This window comes from Odontesthes bonariensis, chromosome 15 (genome assembly GCF_027942865.1).
Source record: "Odontesthes bonariensis isolate fOdoBon6 chromosome 15, fOdoBon6.hap1, whole genome shotgun sequence".
Taxonomy (NCBI): Eukaryota; Metazoa; Chordata; class Actinopteri; order Atheriniformes; family Atherinopsidae; genus Odontesthes; species Odontesthes bonariensis.
In genome coordinates, this window is record NC_134520.1 from 17,095,020 (window position 1) to 17,114,964 (window position 19,945).

The 19,945-nt window shown below is 41.2% G+C and overlaps 3 protein-coding genes across 5 annotated transcripts in view; all 3 read left to right on the top strand.

Annotated features, from left to right (window-relative positions):
- Positions 1 to 1,179: 1,179 nt before the first annotated feature.
- haus8 (HAUS augmin like complex subunit 8) lies at positions 1,180 to 8,962 on the top strand. Of its 2 annotated transcripts, none has more exons than XM_075484349.1 (10): positions 1,180 to 1,266; positions 1,627 to 1,691; positions 5,152 to 5,213; positions 5,465 to 5,591; positions 5,783 to 5,893; positions 5,985 to 6,088; positions 6,289 to 6,447; positions 6,942 to 7,083; positions 8,297 to 8,438; positions 8,557 to 8,962. In XM_075484349.1, the coding sequence occupies exons 1-10, from the start codon at positions 1,202 to 1,204 to the stop codon at positions 8,678 to 8,680; spliced, it is 1,101 nt and encodes a 366-aa protein (XP_075340464.1). In that variant the 5' UTR covers positions 1,180 to 1,201; the 3' UTR covers positions 8,681 to 8,962. The 2 variants fall into 2 exon arrangements, with proteins under 2 accessions (XP_075340464.1, XP_075340463.1); XM_075484348.1 differs by having other exon boundaries at positions 8,554 to 8,961.
- Positions 8,963 to 9,293: 331 nt separating this feature from the next.
- Positions 9,294 to 13,056, top strand: sac3d1 (SAC3 domain containing 1). Its single transcript, XM_075484350.1, has 4 exons — positions 9,294 to 9,353; positions 10,646 to 11,060; positions 11,528 to 11,810; positions 12,185 to 13,056. The coding sequence occupies exons 1-4, from the start codon at positions 9,325 to 9,327 to the stop codon at positions 12,649 to 12,651; spliced, it is 1,194 nt and encodes a 397-aa protein (XP_075340465.1). The 5' UTR covers positions 9,294 to 9,324; the 3' UTR covers positions 12,652 to 13,056.
- Positions 13,057 to 13,306: 250 nt separating this feature from the next.
- The window catches only part of cpamd8 (C3 and PZP like alpha-2-macroglobulin domain containing 8), a 44,251-nt gene continuing 37,612 nt past the window's right edge, over positions 13,307 to 19,945 (top strand). The window contains exons 1-3 of one of the 2 annotated variants that reach the window (XM_075485254.1): positions 13,307 to 14,002; positions 19,030 to 19,181; positions 19,671 to 19,693. In XM_075485254.1, the coding sequence (XP_075341369.1) occupies positions 13,917 to 14,002; positions 19,030 to 19,181; positions 19,671 to 19,693 (261 nt within the window). In that variant the 5' untranslated portion in view covers positions 13,307 to 13,916. The remainder of the gene's footprint in view (positions 14,003 to 19,029; positions 19,182 to 19,670; positions 19,694 to 19,945) is intronic. The other variant, XM_075485253.1, reaches the window with a different exon arrangement.

Sequence of the window (19,945 nt, forward strand, 5' to 3'; positions counted from 1 at the left end):
TTCTGTGTCCCTATTTAACTCTCAAGTTTTAGATGCCCACTTTGTGGTTTATCTCTCTGAGTCTGTGGAATCGAATTAGGACAGGGGTTGCTAACCAGTGTTTGCCATCCAGTACCACACCCGCTCACTTCCTATTGTCCTACCCATTGTCAGAGACTAGCTTAGATAGGTGGGATCAGCATCCATTATGTTCTCTAAGACAAGTGCACACAAGCTGCCACTAAACTGCACATAGGAGACCTTGTTAAGCAGATAGTCACATACAGGATGAAGGTGCAGGTACATTTGTCAAGGCTTGAGGTTGCATGCTCTCATTTGTGTCGGCATGGGCTGAGTGGGTTTTCTACAAACTACATGCACAATTTATATTCTGTTAAAGTGGTGATCCCATTGCCAGGAATATGAAAAATATTAGTTGTATTTTCAGTGTACCCACAACAAGTGTCTTTTAGACTTAAATCGACTCAGAATATACAATCTAAATTTGACCTGAGAACATTATTGCCAAACTTGTGCTTTCCATTGAGTGAGTGCAGACCCTTACACCCATCTAGTGGTTAGCAGATCAACTGTGGTGTTTGGCATTTCCTGAGGAAACGTCCAATTACTCGGTGGAAAATCTCACAACTAGTTAACTGGCTCACTCTGTAACATGGATGTTTTTTTTTTCTTTTGTTGTTATTTAATTGTGTTTTAGAAAAAAATGTGATCATGTGATTTAAGAACAAATGTAAAAAGTAAAAGAAACCAAATAAATAAAAAAATGGTAAGCGAGAAGAAAGGCACAAACAGTCCAGTATTATCTAGCCCAGTCAGATAGACAATAGTATATTATAAAAATGATTAAGTTAATCATAAACTTGTTTTTTGAATACAACCCATTTTGACGTATATAACCAAATAACACATTATGATTTACGTAAGCAATGTAAGTAGTTGCTGTTCAAACTTTAATGAATACATTCATTTCCAGCATAATGATAATACATCATTATTGTGTCTTCTGGAGACATTGTTTGCGTTACTTACTAATTCAGATAAACTAATTTAAATTTTAGATAAAGCTGACTTTGTGCAAGCCACAACAATGTATAATAGTATGCATTTTAATACGTCTTGAGGAGAAGAGCGGAACGAAAATGCTATCTCTCGTTCCCCCCGATTTGCAAAGTCGATGCACAGGCGGCTTGCTTGAAAAATAATGGCGTCGAGAAGAACATCAACAGTGCCGAGTAGTTTAAAAAATTCCTCAATTGAAGCAAAAAGGTACTTTAAAAACGTTTCCATCTTTCCTTATAGTTAGTGTCGAATTGTCCGCCGATTTGTGGCCTGTTGAATTAAAAGTGAATCTGACGTAAAAAAAAAACACACTCGGTCTTAGCTGTTTTAGGGAGCACATCATCTTTTTTTCCCCACTTAGCTAAAGTTTACAGGGAAGACGTAAGTTTAATAAGTAGCTTATAAATGTACTTAGATTGACTCGCCTTTGTGTTCCTGTGAACGGATCATTCCTAAACTAACTTTATAGTGTAGCTTCGGGTTCAGGTCATTTTCTGTGCCATGACATAAGTTTTGCATTCCCAGCTTTAGCTTCAAAGTTGACAGCTAATTTTATTTTGTCCACAGTTCGAAAGGTGGCAGCAATGCTAGTAAAGCCAACCCCAGTGGAACCGGGAGGAAAACCGTTAAATGTGAGTAATTCATTTTAGTTTTCCACGCAATTTAAGACCTCGCATTCTGCAATAGTCGTGTCCACAATTTCCAAAGTCTCCTCCTCTCTTATTTGTAGCTCCATTTATTACTACACACACACATAAAAATGACCTCCAATTAAGTAAAATAAAATTTGGGGGAAAGAGAGCAGGATGCAAACAGATTTGCAAATCATTTAATCCTCAGTATGATTTTTGATCATACAAATGCAACACATGAAATCTTGAAACTGAGAATATTTGGTTATTGAAGAATATTTGTTCAATTTGTATTTGACACTAGCTCATGTTAAAAAGAACTCTTTCATGAATAGGGTTATTTAGTTGTCACTAGCATTTATTGCTCTAAAACCTTTATATATTGTTTAAACATTAATATTTTTCATCACACATTTGTTATCCATGATTCATCCACTAATGCACGTCTGTACCATCACAGATACTGGCTTTTTGGCTGTATGATAACATGCTGGATAATCTCACTCTTAAACCTTTATTTGTCAGCTTTTCAAATTGACTCAGTTTTAAGTTCTTTTTTTCCTCCTTAAACATATTACAAAGTGGCCAAAATTAAATTCAGAGCAGAGTTGTAAAACTTCAACTAGGGACTCAGCGGCCTAATATTACCTTGAATTAAGTTAATTATTCTCTAGAGCTAGAACCGGCCAGAATAGTAAGTGGTAGGCTAGAGGGAAATATGCTCCAGGTTTGTCCTTGTGGCTGGCAGAAATAACATCAGTTAGAGGCCTTAAAATGCATCGAGGAAGAAGAAGATGTGTGGTAAAAGAAGGGCAGTGTGGCCGTATCGATAAGTACTTTTTAAGAAGTCAATCGAGTAAGTCGGATCAAGTCCAGCGGCAGGTAGAAAACCACAGTCCGAAGGATATCAATAACGCAGCTACGGAGGTGCTGGAGGAGGTTCTAAGAAGGGATGCAGCTGATACTGAGGTGAATAGGCCAGTTATAGAGAGAAATATGGAGCAGAAAGCAAGAGTTAAGTGGCCTAGGGCAAATGGCAATAAAGAATGGGAGGCAGTCAATAAAGATTTGTCGATAATATTAGGTAGGTTAGGAGGAAATGCGAGCGATAGGCTAGAGAAGATGGGAGATATAATTTACTCCTATGGTGTAGAAAGATTTGGGGTGAAAAATAGAAAGATAGTTGAAAGAGTACATTTAGTTACGTCTCGACGGCAAAAAGAGATGGAGAAATTGGTTAAGGAAAGAATAAATTTAAGAAAGCAGTGGAAAAGAGCTACAGAAGAAGAGAGGGAGGGAATTAATGTTTTGCAGGAAGAATTGAGAAGCAGGCGAGCAATACTCAGAAGGGCTGAATGTCTTAGGAAAAAGAGAAAGAAGAAAGAATATGTAAGGACGGCCTTTTACAGGGACCCGTTCAAGTTTGTTAAAGGATTGTTTAACCAGGAAAAGGGAGGGCAGCTTAAAGCAACAAAGTCAGATGTGGAAGAGTATCTGAGAAATACATATTCAGATCATGAGCAGTGTAGAGTAGAAGGCCTTCCACCTGACATGCCACCATTAGGAGAGATAGTGCACCTGATGTCCTATGGTTTTTTTGGAGGCAATTTCGAATAGTTTGGGAGAAACAGGTTATTCCTAGAGCATGGCGTAGGGCAGGAGGCGTTCTTATTCCAAAGGAGAAAGAGTCCTCGGACCTGAGTCAGTTCCGGATGATCTCTCTCCTAAATGTAAAGGGGAAGATTTTCTTTTAGTTTAGTTGCACAGAGATTAGCTAGTTATTTAGAAAATAATAGTTTAATAGATACTACTGTGTAGAAGGCAGGATTACCAGGTTTCGCATGGTGTTTAGAGCACACTAGCATGATTTGGCATCAGATTCAGAAGATTGAGAAAAAAGACTTGCATGTTATATTTCTGGATCTAGCAAATGCATTTGGTTCAGTGCCACATAACCTTATTTGGAAAGTGTTTGAGTATTTTAGAGTGCCCGTAATAGTTAACTTAGTAAGAGCATATATTCAGGATATTAGACTGTGCCTTCACAACAGGTTGGCAGAGGCTAGAAATGGGCATTAATGCAGGGTGTACGATCTCTCCATTAGCATTTACAATGGCGATGGAGATAATTATTAGAGCTTCCAAGTGGGTTGTAGGTGGAGAGAGATGTCAGGATGGCATGTGTCTTACACCAATTAGAGCATACATGAATGAAATGACGTTGGTGACTACAACAGTGCCATGTATGAAGAGAATACTTGAGAGACTTAATAAAAATCTAAAGTGGGCTGGTATGAAAATCAAACCTACTAAGTCTAGAAGTATCTCAATAAGTAGAGGGAAATTAAGTGATAGAAAGTTTGTAATAGATGAAGAAAGCATTCCAATAATTAGGGAAAAGGCAGTAAAGAGTTTAGGTAGGTGGTACCAGGTAGACATGAATGATGGAGAGCGGGCAGTGCAGTTTCAGAAAGATGTTGCTGAGGGACTGGATATAATAGATAAATCAGGGCTTCCAGGAAAGTTGAAGCTGTGGTGTTTGCAGTTTGGATTGTTTCCTCGGTTGATGTGGCCACTGTCTGTGTATGAGATTCCATTATCTGTTGCAGAAAAAATGGAAAGATTAGTTGTTAGTAGTTTAGTGATTGTAGGACTGTTTAGGTGAGTTTGTCTGCTGAATCTGCTAGTGTGTCTTGTCCTGCCTCCACCTCTGGCACCCTCTATATTTTCATTACCCTCTACCCGAACCAGGGTTTGCATCCCCACCCCGCTGTGACTGGTGTGCAGTTGGTGAGAGGCTGAGGTAGCTTGTGGCTGTGGAAAAAAAAAAGATGGTTCTTGTGGTGTGAGGAGCAGTGTTGGCTGGCATTAGGGGGGTGACTCTAGGACGCCAGTGGTCATTGTCTAGCCTCCTGGAGGTGTCGTGGGCCCAACTAGACGAAACACTGATGAAAGGAGGTTCCCACCTGATGACCCCAAAGACATGTTGGTCAGCACTGCTCACTGATCTATAGGGAGTATAGGGAATTATTCACTGAGTCTGGTCCATTTTTTTTTTTAATTTTTTAAAAAAAAAATTAGCACAAGTTTCTTGTGTTTACCTTAAATGAATTAGTCTCTATATTATCCATTTGTGACATGTTTCAAAGGCATGAAGTATCAATATATATTGAAAATCCTAAACCCCTCAGCAGTATGTGGTCAGTTTTTGCAGTATTTTGCAAACACACTGCTCAGTATACAGCTTTGTGCACTCCCAATCAAAACAAATTTTATTATATTCAATGTTGCCGTTGTTTGGTGTTGATGTGTAATATATTTGTTTTTTTTTAAATGGCTTTCTTGTAACAGGAATTACCTGATATCAGGAATGCACTGGTATGTCATATCAGGGACAACAACGAAGCATAATCAGTTTAATTTGATAACAACTTTGATGTTTTTCCTCATTAATCTTTAGCAAGTGGGACTGTTGTCAAGTCTCGATTTCTGCAAGCTGCAGAGAACCCTTCTCTTTCAAAGGTACAGCTTTTTTCCTTTTTCCCCCTTGAGCCTTTCTTCCTACACAGCTTGACATATGGTAACATAGTGATCTGTATGGTAGTTACTTGGCATGTTGACTGAGGTTGTTGAATATTCAAAAAATCAAAATATGTCTTCTTTTTTTTTCTGTCTCCCTTGTGTATAAACAGCACAGTTGTCTCAACTTTGTTATGTAGATTTATTTCAATGTCACTGTATCCTCTCTCGTTGCATCCCCAAATATCTTACAGAGCAACTCGCTGACAAATGAGTCATTCGCTGTTCCTGTGCGCCCTTCCTCACCGAAACCCACTGGTGTCAAACCAAAGGTGGGAACTCCACCAAGACGCTCAGTGACCCCACAGGCACTTGCAATGTGTGAGTACTTCTCATGGTGATAATTCTGGATGTGTCTTGATACGAGTTGATTTATTTTGATATTGTGGATTTGAGTCAGATTGAAATACTTATTGTAGTGCACCCTTAGTGGCAATGATTTTGATTGCTTGATGTAAGTAATGAACATATGATACGATAACATGTACACATTCGTGTTATCTTCCTTGCAGCAATGAGGTCACATGAAACTACTCCAGCGCTTCTTGAGAAAAGTGTTCTGCAGTCCACTTTTTCAGATGGTCCCTGCTTTCGACCAGATTTTGACATTTCAGTCATCAAAGGTAAACCGAATGAAATCTGTAATATACTGGGAGCCACGTTGAAACTGGATCGTGCAATGGGATGTACATTTTTACTCTCTCTCTCTCCAAGAGAAAACTGTGATGGAAAATGCAGCGGAGCCTGAGCGAAATCCTGAAAATCAGAAGAGGAAAGTCGAGATGCAGACACTCCTGCAAGCCTACCTCACAGCAAAGGTGACGAGATCTAACAGTGTAGCTGGTATTTGCTAGACATGGCTTTCAATGTATCTGCTGGAGATAGTCCATGTACAGTATAATTTTTTGTAAAACATGCTCATTCGAACTCGTTCTTTACTGTTGGAATTTAAAAAAAAAAATGGTGTATTTGCATTACATGGACGATATGGTTGTATATCATAAATGTTTTATTTTAGATGGAGAGCAAAACTGCAAAATTCAAGGCTGAGACGGAGGCAAAGATCTTACAAGTGATGGAGGAAGAGGAGATGTTGTATAATGAGTTGAAAGAAAACAGGCGCCAATACCTTCTTGCAGAGAGGAGGAGGCTGCTGAATGAGCGTTTGGATTTGCAGGTGAAGACACTTTCTCCTTCGTAATCAGTCATTTTAAGTCGTGTGTACAGGTTTAGATAATGCTGCCGTTTTATCGATAGACGCAAAGCACCATTTGCTTTGATTGAGGAAAAAGGAAAACATTTTTTAGTGCTCCAGCTTGCAGTCACTTTTTTTGGAGGTGAGTTGAGATTTTACATAATGATAATCGGTGTGGCATGCATATGTCTAAAACACTGATATATGTGTCAGTTATTCATTTTGCTGTCAACGTGCTCGAAAGATAAATCGGTCTATAGCAGGACTTTTGCAAGCTCATACTGATATAAAGTTGTTGTGTCAATTCTGGATCATATACAACCCCATAAGAGAAGGTGACCCATGAGGTGCAAAATAACCAATTTTGATGTTTTTAGAATGGTATTTCAAAATGTTATATGATGTGTTCACTGTATGTTTATAAGATAGTGTGAGTACATGATGTCCATCCTGATACTGATATTATTTTCCATCAGAGTGAGACACTGACACCCGTGGCAGAGGCTGCCAAGCAGTTCACAAAGGACTACAAGTGTTTCGCAGCGGCTGTTGACACCACCCGTCACGAGCTTCCTGTCAAGAATTTTTACATTGACGGAAATGGCAAGGAATTTTTAGGTACAACATTACTATTTATTTCTTTTTTTTTTCTAATTTGAAAATAAGTGACGCAGAACAATGTTGACAACTGATCATCTCTCTTGTACATCGCCTTCAATGAAAGTGTCTGCAAAGCAATTAAAGGCACGGTTGGTAATCCTGGAGAGCTATCAAGAGAGCTAGCAAGATTTGAAAGTGGAACCTCCGCTAAGCCCCTCAGCTTTGTCCTCGGCCTGAGGAGTTTGGATTGGTCAGCTTTTTGTCAGTCCTGCAGCTGCCACAGAGGTCTGATTATTTTCGGCCCTTTTTCTAAATACATCATGTATAGATTACTCTCAGGATAGACGGACCATTTCACCCTGTATTACAAAATGTGTTTCTGAACAGGATTACCAACCATGCCTTTAAATGGAAAATGTGTGTAAATGCCTTGATCAAATGTTCCTTAACGACAACAAAAAAACCTATTTTAATCAATTACAATCTTGTACTGTTAATGTTATGCCATCAAATTCTGAGTGGTTGTATGGAAATATCTTCTTTTACACTTATCCCACACAATCTTTCCTGTTCAGTAGCTGGAGAACAGACAAAAACACAGGACAATCCAATCTAAAGTGACCAGTAATGTTTCCCTTAATTACAGAAAGGATTTAAAGCGACACTATGCAACTTTTTCATGGTCATAAAATTGCTTGGCAATCATCAGATAGCTTGGCTGACCTGTTCTGATGAAAACGGTGACATTTCCATCTCCATCTGGTGGCCCTAGCCCGAAACAGCGCTTGCAACTTTGCCTGTGGCGCCGCGTGCTTTGTTTACCTCTGGAAGTCTCGCGACACACGAGAGCCGAGAACTACTGCTTCACGGCAGGTCTAAAGGGCTCTGAGCCGAGCCAGGGAGCCTGATAAGACACACCTCTCTCCATTAGCTGTCGACGGCTAAATTGAATGTGGTTAGCTTCTAGAGTAGTAATATATAATATGGCTAGACTGTCGCCTTATTTTCTACGGAGCTCCCCCTACAGCTTTGGGGTGTGTATTGCATGGTAAACAAACCCCGTATTACTGAAAGTTGCATAGTGCCGCTTTAACCCGATTTGAATTAACTATCCTGTGTAACATAACCAATACTTACTCTTACAAAGATTAAGTGATGACTTGCGTGTTCTTTGCAGAAACTGTTGATGGATGTTTTTTGTAATCCTATCTACTTTAATATTCCTCTGTAGACAAAGCTGCGGCTTGCCTGAAGGAAACTGAGAATTTGTTGCTTGAGTGCACACAGGGAGACCACGTGGCCAACAGCACATCTTTAGAGTGCCTTAAGGAGATGAAAACAACATCAAGAGATATCAGTCAGCATCTGGCAGGGTAGGTACATGTGTAGACAATGCTGTGTTATGCACAGTATTCAGTAGCACCAAGAGATATATCCTGAGGTTGCAGTTATACTCGCAAGTTAATGTTTTCCTGTCTTTATTTTTAGAAGATTTTCAGAACTGCAGGAGCTGTCGTCGTTGGTCTGCCGTCACTCAGTCCTTGTCCAACAGGCTGCGGAGGAAGAGCAACTGGGCAGTTCAAGAACCTGCAAGCTCTTCTGCCCCAAACAGTGAAGAGTACCACACAGCATGAGATACATGGTACATGCACTTTGGATAACCCCTCGGTCCACTTTAAAGTTCCTTGATTGAATTTAATTTTTTTTTTTTTTTTTACCTTTTGGTGTCTCTTCATGTGTAATGATTTATATGTAGTATTATGAAAAAAAAAATGTAAATGTTAAGTAATTGCTGATGCTGTTTTATAGATGTGGTTATATGTGGTTAGTAAATGGAAATAAAACCTAAAACATGAACTGTTGTCATTGCTATTTCAGTGAGGGTCATTTATGTGTAATTTTCCAATTTTGTACATCTCAGTACACCTGCAAACAATAAATTGATATGTTGGGAAAATTCATATTTTAGCAGTTGGAAGAAATAAATTGACTCGTGGGAGACATTCATGTTCCTTTAATAAGCTGAGGAGAAGCAGCAAAGTCTAGTTTTATCAGCGTTTTTATCTTTCCACAGTCTGTTTATTCTGTTTTGTAATCAAATTGAGAGATACAAACTGGACCAGTATTTTTAAGCTCCTTTGAAAATTTTGCTTCAAATGTAAATAAAGCTGACGATCAGTTCCGGATGTGACGTACAACCAAAGTGGGTTGTTTTATTGGATGCTGCAGGAAAGTGACGACATCTCTTCAGAAGAGCCAATGAACCGCAGGAGAGCTGGCCGTCGCTTGTGAGTACAAAATTGGCATGAAATTTTATCAAACGAACCTTTTTTTTTTTTTTTTTTTAACTATTAACAAAGTTGAGTGTTTTATTGTAAACTGAAAGCTCGTTATATCAAACGAACTTGTGTGTTTGGCAACGACGACATCCGTATGTAGTCTGTTGCCGTTAGCTAGCTAGCAAGCTATTTGTCCCTTTCCTTATTTGATGTACTAGGACGGTGAAAGACACATCCTTTAGGACCCTCAGTAAGTAACAGCTAATGATGTTGTCATTTTCCGTGTTTACCTGAACCTATATCGAATGATAAGAGTGCAGAACACAGGACCGTGATTAAAGTGACAGGATTGCCGACAAGATCCCTAAAAACTGGAAATGTTTTAGCTCGTCGGTCATTGAATCCTCGAATAATTAATTGTTTATAAAAAAAATAGAGGGACATGACTCATTATGTACTCCGATAAGCCACAGCATTAAATACCAACAGTCCAAAGAAACAACGTTGATGCCCACAGCAATGCCAGCAGTTCATAAGGTTGTTGCATTAGAAGTAGCGTGGACATAGCTGTCGTGGCTAAATCACTTAGATGGCATTTCAAAACAGCAGGTCTTGGTCTTGGACTCTTGGTCACCATACTGAAAATGACAACTTTGATGGAAAGGGTGCCAGAACACACGGTGCACCACTGTTGCGTTTGGACAAATGTAGCTGCCGAGGCCGTGTGAAGCCCTGGACAATATTACACTTTGGCTGGTGCCATCAATCCTAAACACTGTCAAGAACACACTCAAACTCTTTCATGGAAACGATGATGACAGTTGCCCTTTTCAGCAACAATATATCCTCAGTCACTCTGACTTGTTGAGTATGGGTTTAGGAAAATTACTTTAACATTTTGAATTGGCCTCTGTTGTCAAGATTCACAGTCCAATTAAGCATCCCTTGGATGTTCAGGGGAAACTAAGGCCTCACCTCAGAGCTTACAAGCTAGTTGTTTAACTAAAGTTCAAATGGAAGACGGTTTCCTATTCAGTTGTAAAACTATGCAGCTATTGAATTTAATAGACATACTCTTAAAATGTTTCACTAAATCTGTCTGAAACTACCAGCAAATTGTTGGATTTGTTGATACTCAAATGCTTAAAGTTGTGAGACTTCCAGTTATAAACTTCTCTCACTCGTATTTGTTGTGTGTGGCCAATGAAGGGGAATAAGCTGTTTGTGTCATAGTATCTTTAATATGGATGGGTTTCTTAGTAAAACACATATAGAACTCTAATGAAATTGTTTTTAAACAGATCTCACTCACAAAGGGGTGGTGCGTCATCAGGAGGACACTGGAGACAGAGGAACAATGAGCAAAGCCAAAGGAAAGCCCAAGTCAGAGAGGTGGAGGAAGAGCAGCAGAAACGTGGACAGCAGGGAAAGGACGTGGTGCCCAAAGGGACCTGCCAGACCATGTGCCCTGCTCAAGAGCTGCAGGACCGTGAGACTCAAAAGCGACTTCACCGTTTTGAAATGGTACCAGGCACAGAGAAGGATCGGAGACCGAGGGGAGACCCTTTGCGTGCGGTGAAGGAGTATTCCAGACCAGCAGCTGGAAAAGATGCGACTAACCCCAGTGACCTCCGACCACCCTCTGTGTTGCTGAAGACTGTTTGTTACCTTATTGACAACATTGTAGCCTCCTCTAATCAGCATCCATGGACAGAGGCAAGTATGTGCACATCTCAGTTCACTTACAGTCTGTAAATTAATTTTTTAAGGAAATCGGAAGTGGAACATTTGGTATTAGCCAGAGTCCCATATAGAAAGTTGAAATACCATAATAAACATGAGTATATGAGAGCATATAGCAATGAGTTAATATTTGCTTTGTGGTCCAACAGGGCAGTTGTCTATACTGCATTGTTTACATGGCACAAACTGCTGAGATTGATCTTATAAAGACTATTCAAAATCAACTGTTATGCTAATGCAATTAGTATGACTAGAACATGACAAAGCTTTCACTGAGTAATGGTTGGAAAATAAGATTTAAGTCAAATGGTGGGAAACAAAAAGAATAGCGGTAAGGCCAAAAAGAGCATCATAATAACTCCCGTAGAGTTATCATCATAGACACACGTGAAAGCTTCTGCAGCCTGCGTCTTTATAAGAGGTTTCTTCTTGTCTTGCAGGTGTATAGCTTTGTGTTTGATCGGCTGCGTAGTGTGAAACAGGATATGATCATCCAGAGGGTGTCTGGATTGGACTGTGTGGCCATTTTAGAGAGGACAGTGCGTTTCCTCATCTATGCCTCCTATTGTCTTTGTGGTGAGCCCCTGCGGCTTTACGACCCACGCATCAACGACACACACCTGCAGGAATACCTCAGCTGGCTGTTGGATTGCTACACAACCGGGACAGGAGCATATCCCAATCGGGAAGAGTTCTACTCTCTTGGTTTGCTGTACAACTTGGGTTGGTAGATGTCTTTAATACCCAGCGCTTGGGTTCATTTGAACGCACATTTAAGAATCCTTAACAATGGTAAAATAATAAGCCTACATAAAGTTAATGTTGCAGGCTTTGAACAAGTTCAAAGCCTGCCCAAGACACAATTATTAAGCACAGTTTTGATGAATTCAGGTGGGCTCCTCATAAATGACCTATGTAAACACTTCCCGGATGTACGGTTTCACACTAAGTGGCATGCATTCTCATATTAAAGTGCTCTGTAGGTTCTACTTTTCCTCAGCAGATTCCAACGTCCTTGTTTTTAAAAAAATATGTTTTACAGTTTCTTCACCAGCATCGCACTCTTGCAACATAATATCTTCATGCTTGCTCTGCAGGTTCAGCCCGTGCCACGCAGCATGTGATGGAGCTCCCGGAGCGACTCCGCAGCACCCCTTCCATCTCACTCGCTCTTTCGATCAACCAAGCTTTTCGGGAGAGAAACTCTGTCCGCGTGCTCCGATTGGCTCGGAGACTGAACTTCCTGCAGACATGCGCGCTGCACCGCCACCTGGTTGCATGCCGTAGAGATCTGCTGCTGCTGTACAGCCACGGATACAGCAGCCGCAACTGCCGCTTTCCTCTTGACAGACTGGCTCAACTCTTGTCCTTGGACACGTCTCTTACAGCTCAACTTTGTCAGGCGTATAGCGTGGAGGTCAGCCAAGACAAGCAAGTGGTTTTCTCCAAAGCTGCTTTCACTGAGCCTGAACAAGGCGGACTGCACTGCAAACTCTATCACAGCATAGTATCTGAGAAACAGAGAAACCTCACTGTTGAGAACATCATTCATGGCTACGCTTAAGACCAGGAGGGACTTAACTACTGATCAGTCTGTGTGGCTTCATGTTTCTACAAACCACCACATCGGAGGCAATGTGGGGTTCAGCATGTTGCTCAGAGGCTGTTGAGTGACACGATACCAACTAGGGAAGCTGGAGATTGAACAGACGAGCTCCTAAATCCCAGTTATCTGTTACCTCTGTCTAGGATGCCCATCAAATGTATGTTTCACTAATTGGATACTTTTAATCCTTGTACTTGTATCGTTACTGTTTTCTGGTTGTGTTGATTGATGTTCATTTTTACTCTTCATGTTTTGTTTCGACTGTTATTTCTTCAGTATTTCTTTAACTGTGCTGCAGCGGTCATTTAATTTAATCGAGGCAGTACAATGGAAACATTTCAATAAATTTGTTATTTAGAAGAACTGCGGTGGTCTTTCGTGTGAGCTGCTTTTTTTGTTTGTTTGTTTTTTGCCTTTTGTAACAGCGTTCTTCTGCCACTGGAGGGCGGCATCTGTCTGTACAGAGCATCGACGCACCCCGAGAGTACAAAACATGTTATTTAAACGGAGATATTTCCCCCATCAACTGTTTCGCCTTTTCGTTATTGTTCGGTGTAATCTCCGCAACGCGACGTTTCAAATCACGAAAGGGAAGATTTGGTTGCTGTTGAAGTGCAAAATTCTGCCGCCGCTGCTGATTGTGGCCTGAGTGGTGCGGCTCCTCGGTCGGCTCTTAAGTCATGCTCCCTCAGCAGAGAAGTGTGAGCAGAGGACGCGTTAACGTGAATGAGGCGCCTCCTGACGCTGATCGGAGAAGCGGAAAACAGACCGTCCGACCCGAACTGGCAACGGGGCAAGCCGAGAAGCGAGAGTTGCGCGGATTTTCAAAGGACGAGCAAATTTTTTTCTGTGACATTTCTGAGCGCTGAAGTGGGAGGACACCAACAAATTGTAATGCTGAAATATGAGAGAACGGAACCGGGGCGGGTGAAGGCACATGGGAGAGGACTGGTCGTGTACTCTGGGCTGTAAACGAAGGAAGAAAAAAAAATAAAAAATACTTGGAAGTGGATTTGGTTAAGAGGGATGATTCCAACAACTTTGGTTCTGGGCGAAGCTCTGCATACCTATCACTCCAATCAACCTAAATGGATTGGTAGACGGAGGGAGCTCTAGATCAAGACTGTTACATTTTGATTTACATTTTCATCAGACGTTGTAGAGCCAACCTCATTTAGAGGGGAGAGACCGTATCCTGAAGCGGCTCGGTGACTGAAACCAAAATGTTGCGGTTTTCTTTGACAGCTTTGAGTCTTTCGTGGACCTTATTCATCTGCAACGTGAGCACAAGCTGCGCACAAGATAGACAGTAAGTGGCCCAAGTTGCATGTGGTATCTTTAAGATGTGTGCAGTGGAGAATACTAACTGTAAGTCTAACATCTTGGCTTCAAGCATAATGGGAAAGGACTTGGAGTTACATTTCTGAGAGTTCTCTCCATGTCTTATGTGTATTGTGTATCGTCTGTAAATATGTTTTGATTCAATGTAATTACAGATACTGTCTCAGTTGACCTGTGAACAGTCTCACAGTGGTACCTTGAGACGCTGCACTGCTGATTTGTTGTGGTAGCCCACGGCTCAAGTATGTGCTGTGATAAAGACAAATATAAATAGATAAATTCTTGGGCTTGTCAGTAGCCTTGCAGACCAGGCGCATTGATGTCATCTGTCAGCTGCTTGACTGGTTAAAGTTAACCTTGAGTGTTCCGAAATTCTCTAGAGTTATCACAGGTATTCCAGGGGGGAGGGGGAGAGTCTAGGGGTGTCGTTTGTATCTTTATGTGCAAATGACATTAAAATCACTCATTTACTGTCAAATGCTGACTTGGTTGACAAGTATCAAAACAAGTCTTCCTGAAGGAGAAGTTCGCAAAAACAAGAAGGCTGGGAACATAGAACCATGTGACTGACTGTTGAAGGCTTCACCTACAAAAGAGAAGGCAAATCCCTCTTAGGCACTGAACAGCTCTCAGGGGACAAAAGTTGGACTAAAACAATGAGAACTTGAGTACAGTGAGCCATGTGACTGAAATAAGCACATTCTCCACTACCTGATCCAGGCTCATCCTAGAGCTGGTTAAACTCACTGCAGATCAAACGCACACAGTCAATTTCCTCGTATTATCTTCCTTCTCCTGAAGCCTTATTTTCCAGGGATTTTCTCATGACTCTCTCTCTCTCTCTCACAGGAACTTCGGTTGCCTTCGGCCGTAATGCTGTAGTGCTATAATGCCAACCACCTGATCCTTCTCTCATGCATGCAATTGGGTTTATGCTCAAGGCTTTACTCACCATTAATTTGTGTGATCTTCAGTGAGGAAAAAAGCTGGAATCAGTGGGTCAGGACTGAATTGGCCAAATGATACCCGTTGACTCTTTGTAGAAAAAGACCCAAAAAAACCACTGACCTCCAAAGTTTTGATGACAGGATGGCCCATCTCATGACGGCAGTAGCCGACGCCATTTACGGTCATGTTCACAGTAGACTTCCCTGTCACTGGTTTCCCAAACTTATACCTGTAAATTGTTGACATGTCAGGGTTTCACATCGATATCCTATTCATTATTATTCCAGAAAACACAAAAATGTTTGCAATAATGATGTAGATAAAACAAAACAAAGCCCTAACCAAAGACAGCATTGAGGTTTTTTTGTGTTATGCCACAATGTTGAATTTTACGTGACCCACCTGGCTGTGACAGTAGCTCGCTCGCATGAGTTGAGATGACGGATTTGATTTGGACAAGATCTCTAAAGAGCTGCAGGCTGACCTGGAGCAGTCCGGAGTGGTGGTTTCATCCTGGGTAACACTTTGTAGACTAAAAGTTGGGAGTTTGGGGGAAAAGGCAAGACTGAAAACGCAGCTTTTCTCGGTTAGATGCTATCAAAGGAATCGTGAAATCAAATCACCAAGGTATTTCAGAGTGAAATGTGTTACCTAGGGTTAGAGAACTGAGCTTGGTGTCTTTCAACAGAACAACAGCCAGATGCACAAAACACTGGTAGAAAAAAAAAAAAAAGATGTTTTAGCAGGTCAGCCATCTTCAAATCCAATTAAAAACCTCTGAAATCTACCATAGCTAAAGGCAGGCTTGCATGGAGAAGTGGCAGAAACTTAAAGCGGACAGGCGAGAAGCCTCTTGATGGTTAAAGAAACATTTTGAGGATTTCCATGCTGCCAAATGTTCTGCAACCAGTTGAGGAGTGCTGGTAGTTGAGTCAAGGGTACGTTTTGGGTCTGTTTCTGTATTTCATTACATCGATATGTTTAATAGAAATGTTGGAACTTTACAGAAATGGTTCAATTGCATTTTCAGAAGATATTTAAAAAGGAAACTTTAGCGGATCAGGTAATTCTAGAGGGGTTTGCGTTCTCTTTTGTAGGTGAAGCCTTCAACAGTCAGTCACATGGTTTTATGTTCCCACCTTTCTTGTTTTTCTCCCTCAAAAAGACTTGTTTGATACTTGTCAACCAAGTCAGCATTTGACAGTAAATTAGTGATTTTGATGTCAAGATATTCAGACGTGCTTTACTTTAAGTGTGCCCGCCACCGATGACTGATTTGGAATTGGATCTTTACTTCAAGAACAGCACTTACTCATAAACTCCCCATTTTTAGAAAAGTTGGAAAGTTTTTTCTAAAATGCAACAGAAACTGAAATCTCTCGTTTGTTCATTTGTGAGAGCCCTTGTTTAACAGAAATAAGCGAGATTTAAATAATTGTGAGTGCCCTCACTGACCTATTTCATTGTATTCAGAAAATATAAACAAATCCACAATTTGATGTCGGCAACGCACTCAAAAAATGTTGGCAGAGAGGCAAAGAAGTGTTTATAGAATATGCAAGTTAAACTGACAGGTGAGGGTGCCAGGATTGGTTAAAAAAAATAACTATTTCATTGTCAAGTTTGGTACTTCAAACAGGTGCTGAAAAAGCAACAAAAGTTGTTGTTGTCACAGACTCCTCACGCTCAATCTCCTGTTCTCATATTTATTTACCTCAACCACAGTTTTTAGGACTGTATGAAAACAATCAGGTGTCACCTTGAAGGTTTCAGCCTCAAGGAACTGCAGGATGGAATTATCTCCTTTACTTTTATCAGATGTGGTCTGGTGTTTCCTGTGCTAAAATAGGTAGTAAAGGAAGCACTGAAGCGCCTGTCCTTAAGATTTAGAGAAATCAACTAGGTCTTATAATGGTTGCCATTCACAGTCTTCTGTGTCGTTCCAATCATGTGGTTAGTATCATACTAGAGCAACAAAAGACTATTCAACAAGACCCCTTGAGCTTTGTTCTTTCAACATCTACAATGCTAAATGTTGTGAAAAGATTCAGAGAGTCAGGGGAAATCTAAGTGTGTAAAGACTAGGGCTGAAAACAACTGTTGGATGCCTAGACCTTTGAGCCCTGAAGTGGTACTGCATGAGAAATCATCATATCACCATGGCCAATACCTGGGCTCTGGAGTACCTTGAACAATTACTGCGATTCAACACGTTCACCAATGCATCCAGAATTGTAACCTGAAACCGTATTTGGCAAGGAGGACGCCATGTATCAACACGCGTGCCTAGGATGATGATGACCCTCCTGGAGCAAAACCAAGCATTTATGATGGGGTGGGGGGGCTTTAGTGCCCACGGCATGAGCGACCTACACATGTGCGAAAGTACCATAGATTTAGAGATGCATTGGAATTTTGCTACCGCCAAAGTGATGTATTTTCCTGGGAGGGTTGTGGTTATTTTTTCAGCTGGTCAGTGCCAGTCCTCATTCCAAACAACTTCCACCAGCGTGACCTCATAGACAGAGTGTGTATTTGACTGGCTCTACCTGCAGTCCAGATCCGTGTCCTATTGAAAATGTATGAAGCATCATGAAGATGAGAATCCGGCAACCACAACCACGGACTGTTGAGCAGCTGAAGTCCATAGAAGACACATATTTCTCTGCAAAGCTCCAACAATTAGTGTCTTCAGTTCAGAAAGTGATTAAAAAGGTCTATAAAAAGGAAAACTGATGCAACACAATGATAAATGGGATAAATGATCAATTCTAGATTTGTTTAAATTGGTCAGTGAAGGGCAAAGTATGGCATTATCCCTTAACTCTTCAGCAAAGTATTTTACAAACTAGTTAACAACTTGAAGACACAGCTTGACTTTTTATGGTATAGACATGAACTACTAAAACAACAGCTATTACAAAGCCAACTACTGGAGACACTGATTAGCCAGTGCTGGTAAGACGTCAGTGGAAAGTGACAGAGTAACTATTTATTCAACAGAGGCAACTTGTGTCAAACCCAGCAACCTGTTGGAACTACTACTGGCACATGCCGCTGGTTACCAGCATGGTGACGCTAGTAACCCGCCGAAAGGGACTGGAACACCGAGAGGTGCTCTTGATTTCTGTGGTCTAACCAGCTGTGCCTGAATTTGGAGTGCACCTTCTTTTCTACTTTAAAGGTAAATACACTGAACCGGTGTAGAGCTAGCTGGGCGACAGTTAGTTTTGCCAATGCAGTACTGTGGCAATAGATTATGCAGTGGGTTGCTGGGTCTGACACATGAGTTGCGACCTTATTAATTGGACAGTCCACAACAGTAGCTTGCCTTTCCAAGGATCTAGTCCACTGAGTGGTCAATAGTCTTAATTTACCAATGTTCCTTTTGCTATGCCATAGACCTTTCCCCACTTTCGGTTCAGCTGTGATGTATACACTACCTCATGTGCTCTCCACAGAGACTTACAGTAATTTCACTGGACTGCACAAGAGCACCCAAAGATGTTGCCCCTCTTTTGAAGATTGGCGTGTTCATTTGGATAAAAACTGAACTGGGCATTTCCATCCCAGGCTGTCAGTAAGCATCAAAGAATATCCTCTGCTCTTATACTTAAGTCAAAGACTCCTACCCCGTTATTATTTTTTTTCTTTTCTTTTTTTTTTGCAAAATTGAACACCAAAGTTCTGCCAGACCAGCCAAAGCAAAGATGCGATCAGAAAGCTCATTTGCTGACAGATCTCATGTTCCTGGTAATATTTTTGCAAATAAACCTGATCTCACTGCGCAAATTCACGAGGCATGTGAGCGTCGGTCTGCGAGAAAGTGATAAACAGAGTGGCTTTTTGAATCCCCACTTTTCAATGCAATCGGAAATGTTAAGTTGTATTCATGTGCTTCATGTGTTTACTCCCTTTCTCCTCTCGACCTCTCTATCTGACCTCTGATCGCTATTTTCTCCTCTTCCGTGTCTTCTGCTCTCCTTCCATCTCACCTCCCTTTTCAATCTGCTGCTCTGTTTTCCCTGTCTCCTGCTTTTCTGTCAGGGGTTACCTGGTAACTGCACCCTCTGTTTTTCGAGCGGGCGTAGAGGAGAGCGTGAGTGTGACCCTCTTCAATGCAAAAGCAGAAACACGCGTCCAGGCTCAGCTGTCGGTGAAGGGACAGACAGTCGCCCACAGCCACAGCTCAGTGCTCGGTGAGGACAAATCTCTAAGCTGCGGTTACACTGGCACAATCTCATGAGTTTAGCCATAATATACCCTGCCTGTGGGAGTTATTTGAGGAAATATTGTGATTATATAGATGCTCATGCTGGCAAACACGAACACTTAGAGTGATGGACATACACACAGGGTGAGCCTTATTGACCTCATTTGTCTTGACTGTGCTCCTCACCAGCTATGGTTTCCATGGCCTTTAAGAAATCAAATCAGCCCATCCCACCAGCCTTTTGGTGTATACAACATGTGACTTGTTTGACAGCAACATTAATAGATGATGATAGCTTTGCTTAGAATGGCATGAAGATGAGCTGCAGCTGGCTTTCCTGCTAGCCCGAGGTGAACACCTCCAGGAAAATCTAACCATGCTCCAGCAGTTCTCATAGTCGCAGAATTCTGTGTGAAATGTGTAGGTGACCTGGCTCTAAAAGTATCTCACGTTGAATCTCTTTTTCTGTTTTTAGATAAAGGCACCATCAAACTGAAGGTGAGTCTAACAATGCGTGCCACGTAGTTTGCATTTACTTTCTCAGCAGCAATGACAGCTGCACGGTAGTGAGAGCCCCTTATCCGTTGTGTGCACATTCCTTAGGCAACATGCAAATCAACACTAACATTATTTGTAATGCAACATCTGTCTCTGCTCATTCATTGGGTATAAGGTAACAGCCTCAATATAATATGCAACAGCTGTTGATGTGCACGTATGATCCGCCGGCCCTGAAGGCTGGAATAGATC

Coding starts and splice junctions, on each gene's coding strand:
- haus8 (XM_075484348.1), top strand. CDS start 1,202: ATGGCGTCGAGAAGAACATCAACAGTGCCGAGTAGTTTAAAAAATTCC. Junction 1,692..5,151: donor CGGGAGGAAAACCGTTAAAT/GTGAGTAATTCA, acceptor ATTAATCTTTAG/CAAGTGGGACTGTTGTCAAG. Junction 6,089..6,288: donor AAGCCTACCTCACAGCAAAG/GTGACGAGATCT, acceptor GTTTTATTTTAG/ATGGAGAGCAAAACTGCAAA.
- sac3d1 (XM_075484350.1), top strand. CDS start 9,325: ATGAACCGCAGGAGAGCTGGCCGTCGCTT. Junction 9,354..10,645: donor AGGAGAGCTGGCCGTCGCTT/GTGAGTACAAAA, acceptor GTTTTTAAACAG/ATCTCACTCACAAAGGGGTG. Junction 11,811..12,184: donor TGGTTTGCTGTACAACTTGG/GTTGGTAGATGT, acceptor CTTGCTCTGCAG/GTTCAGCCCGTGCCACGCAG.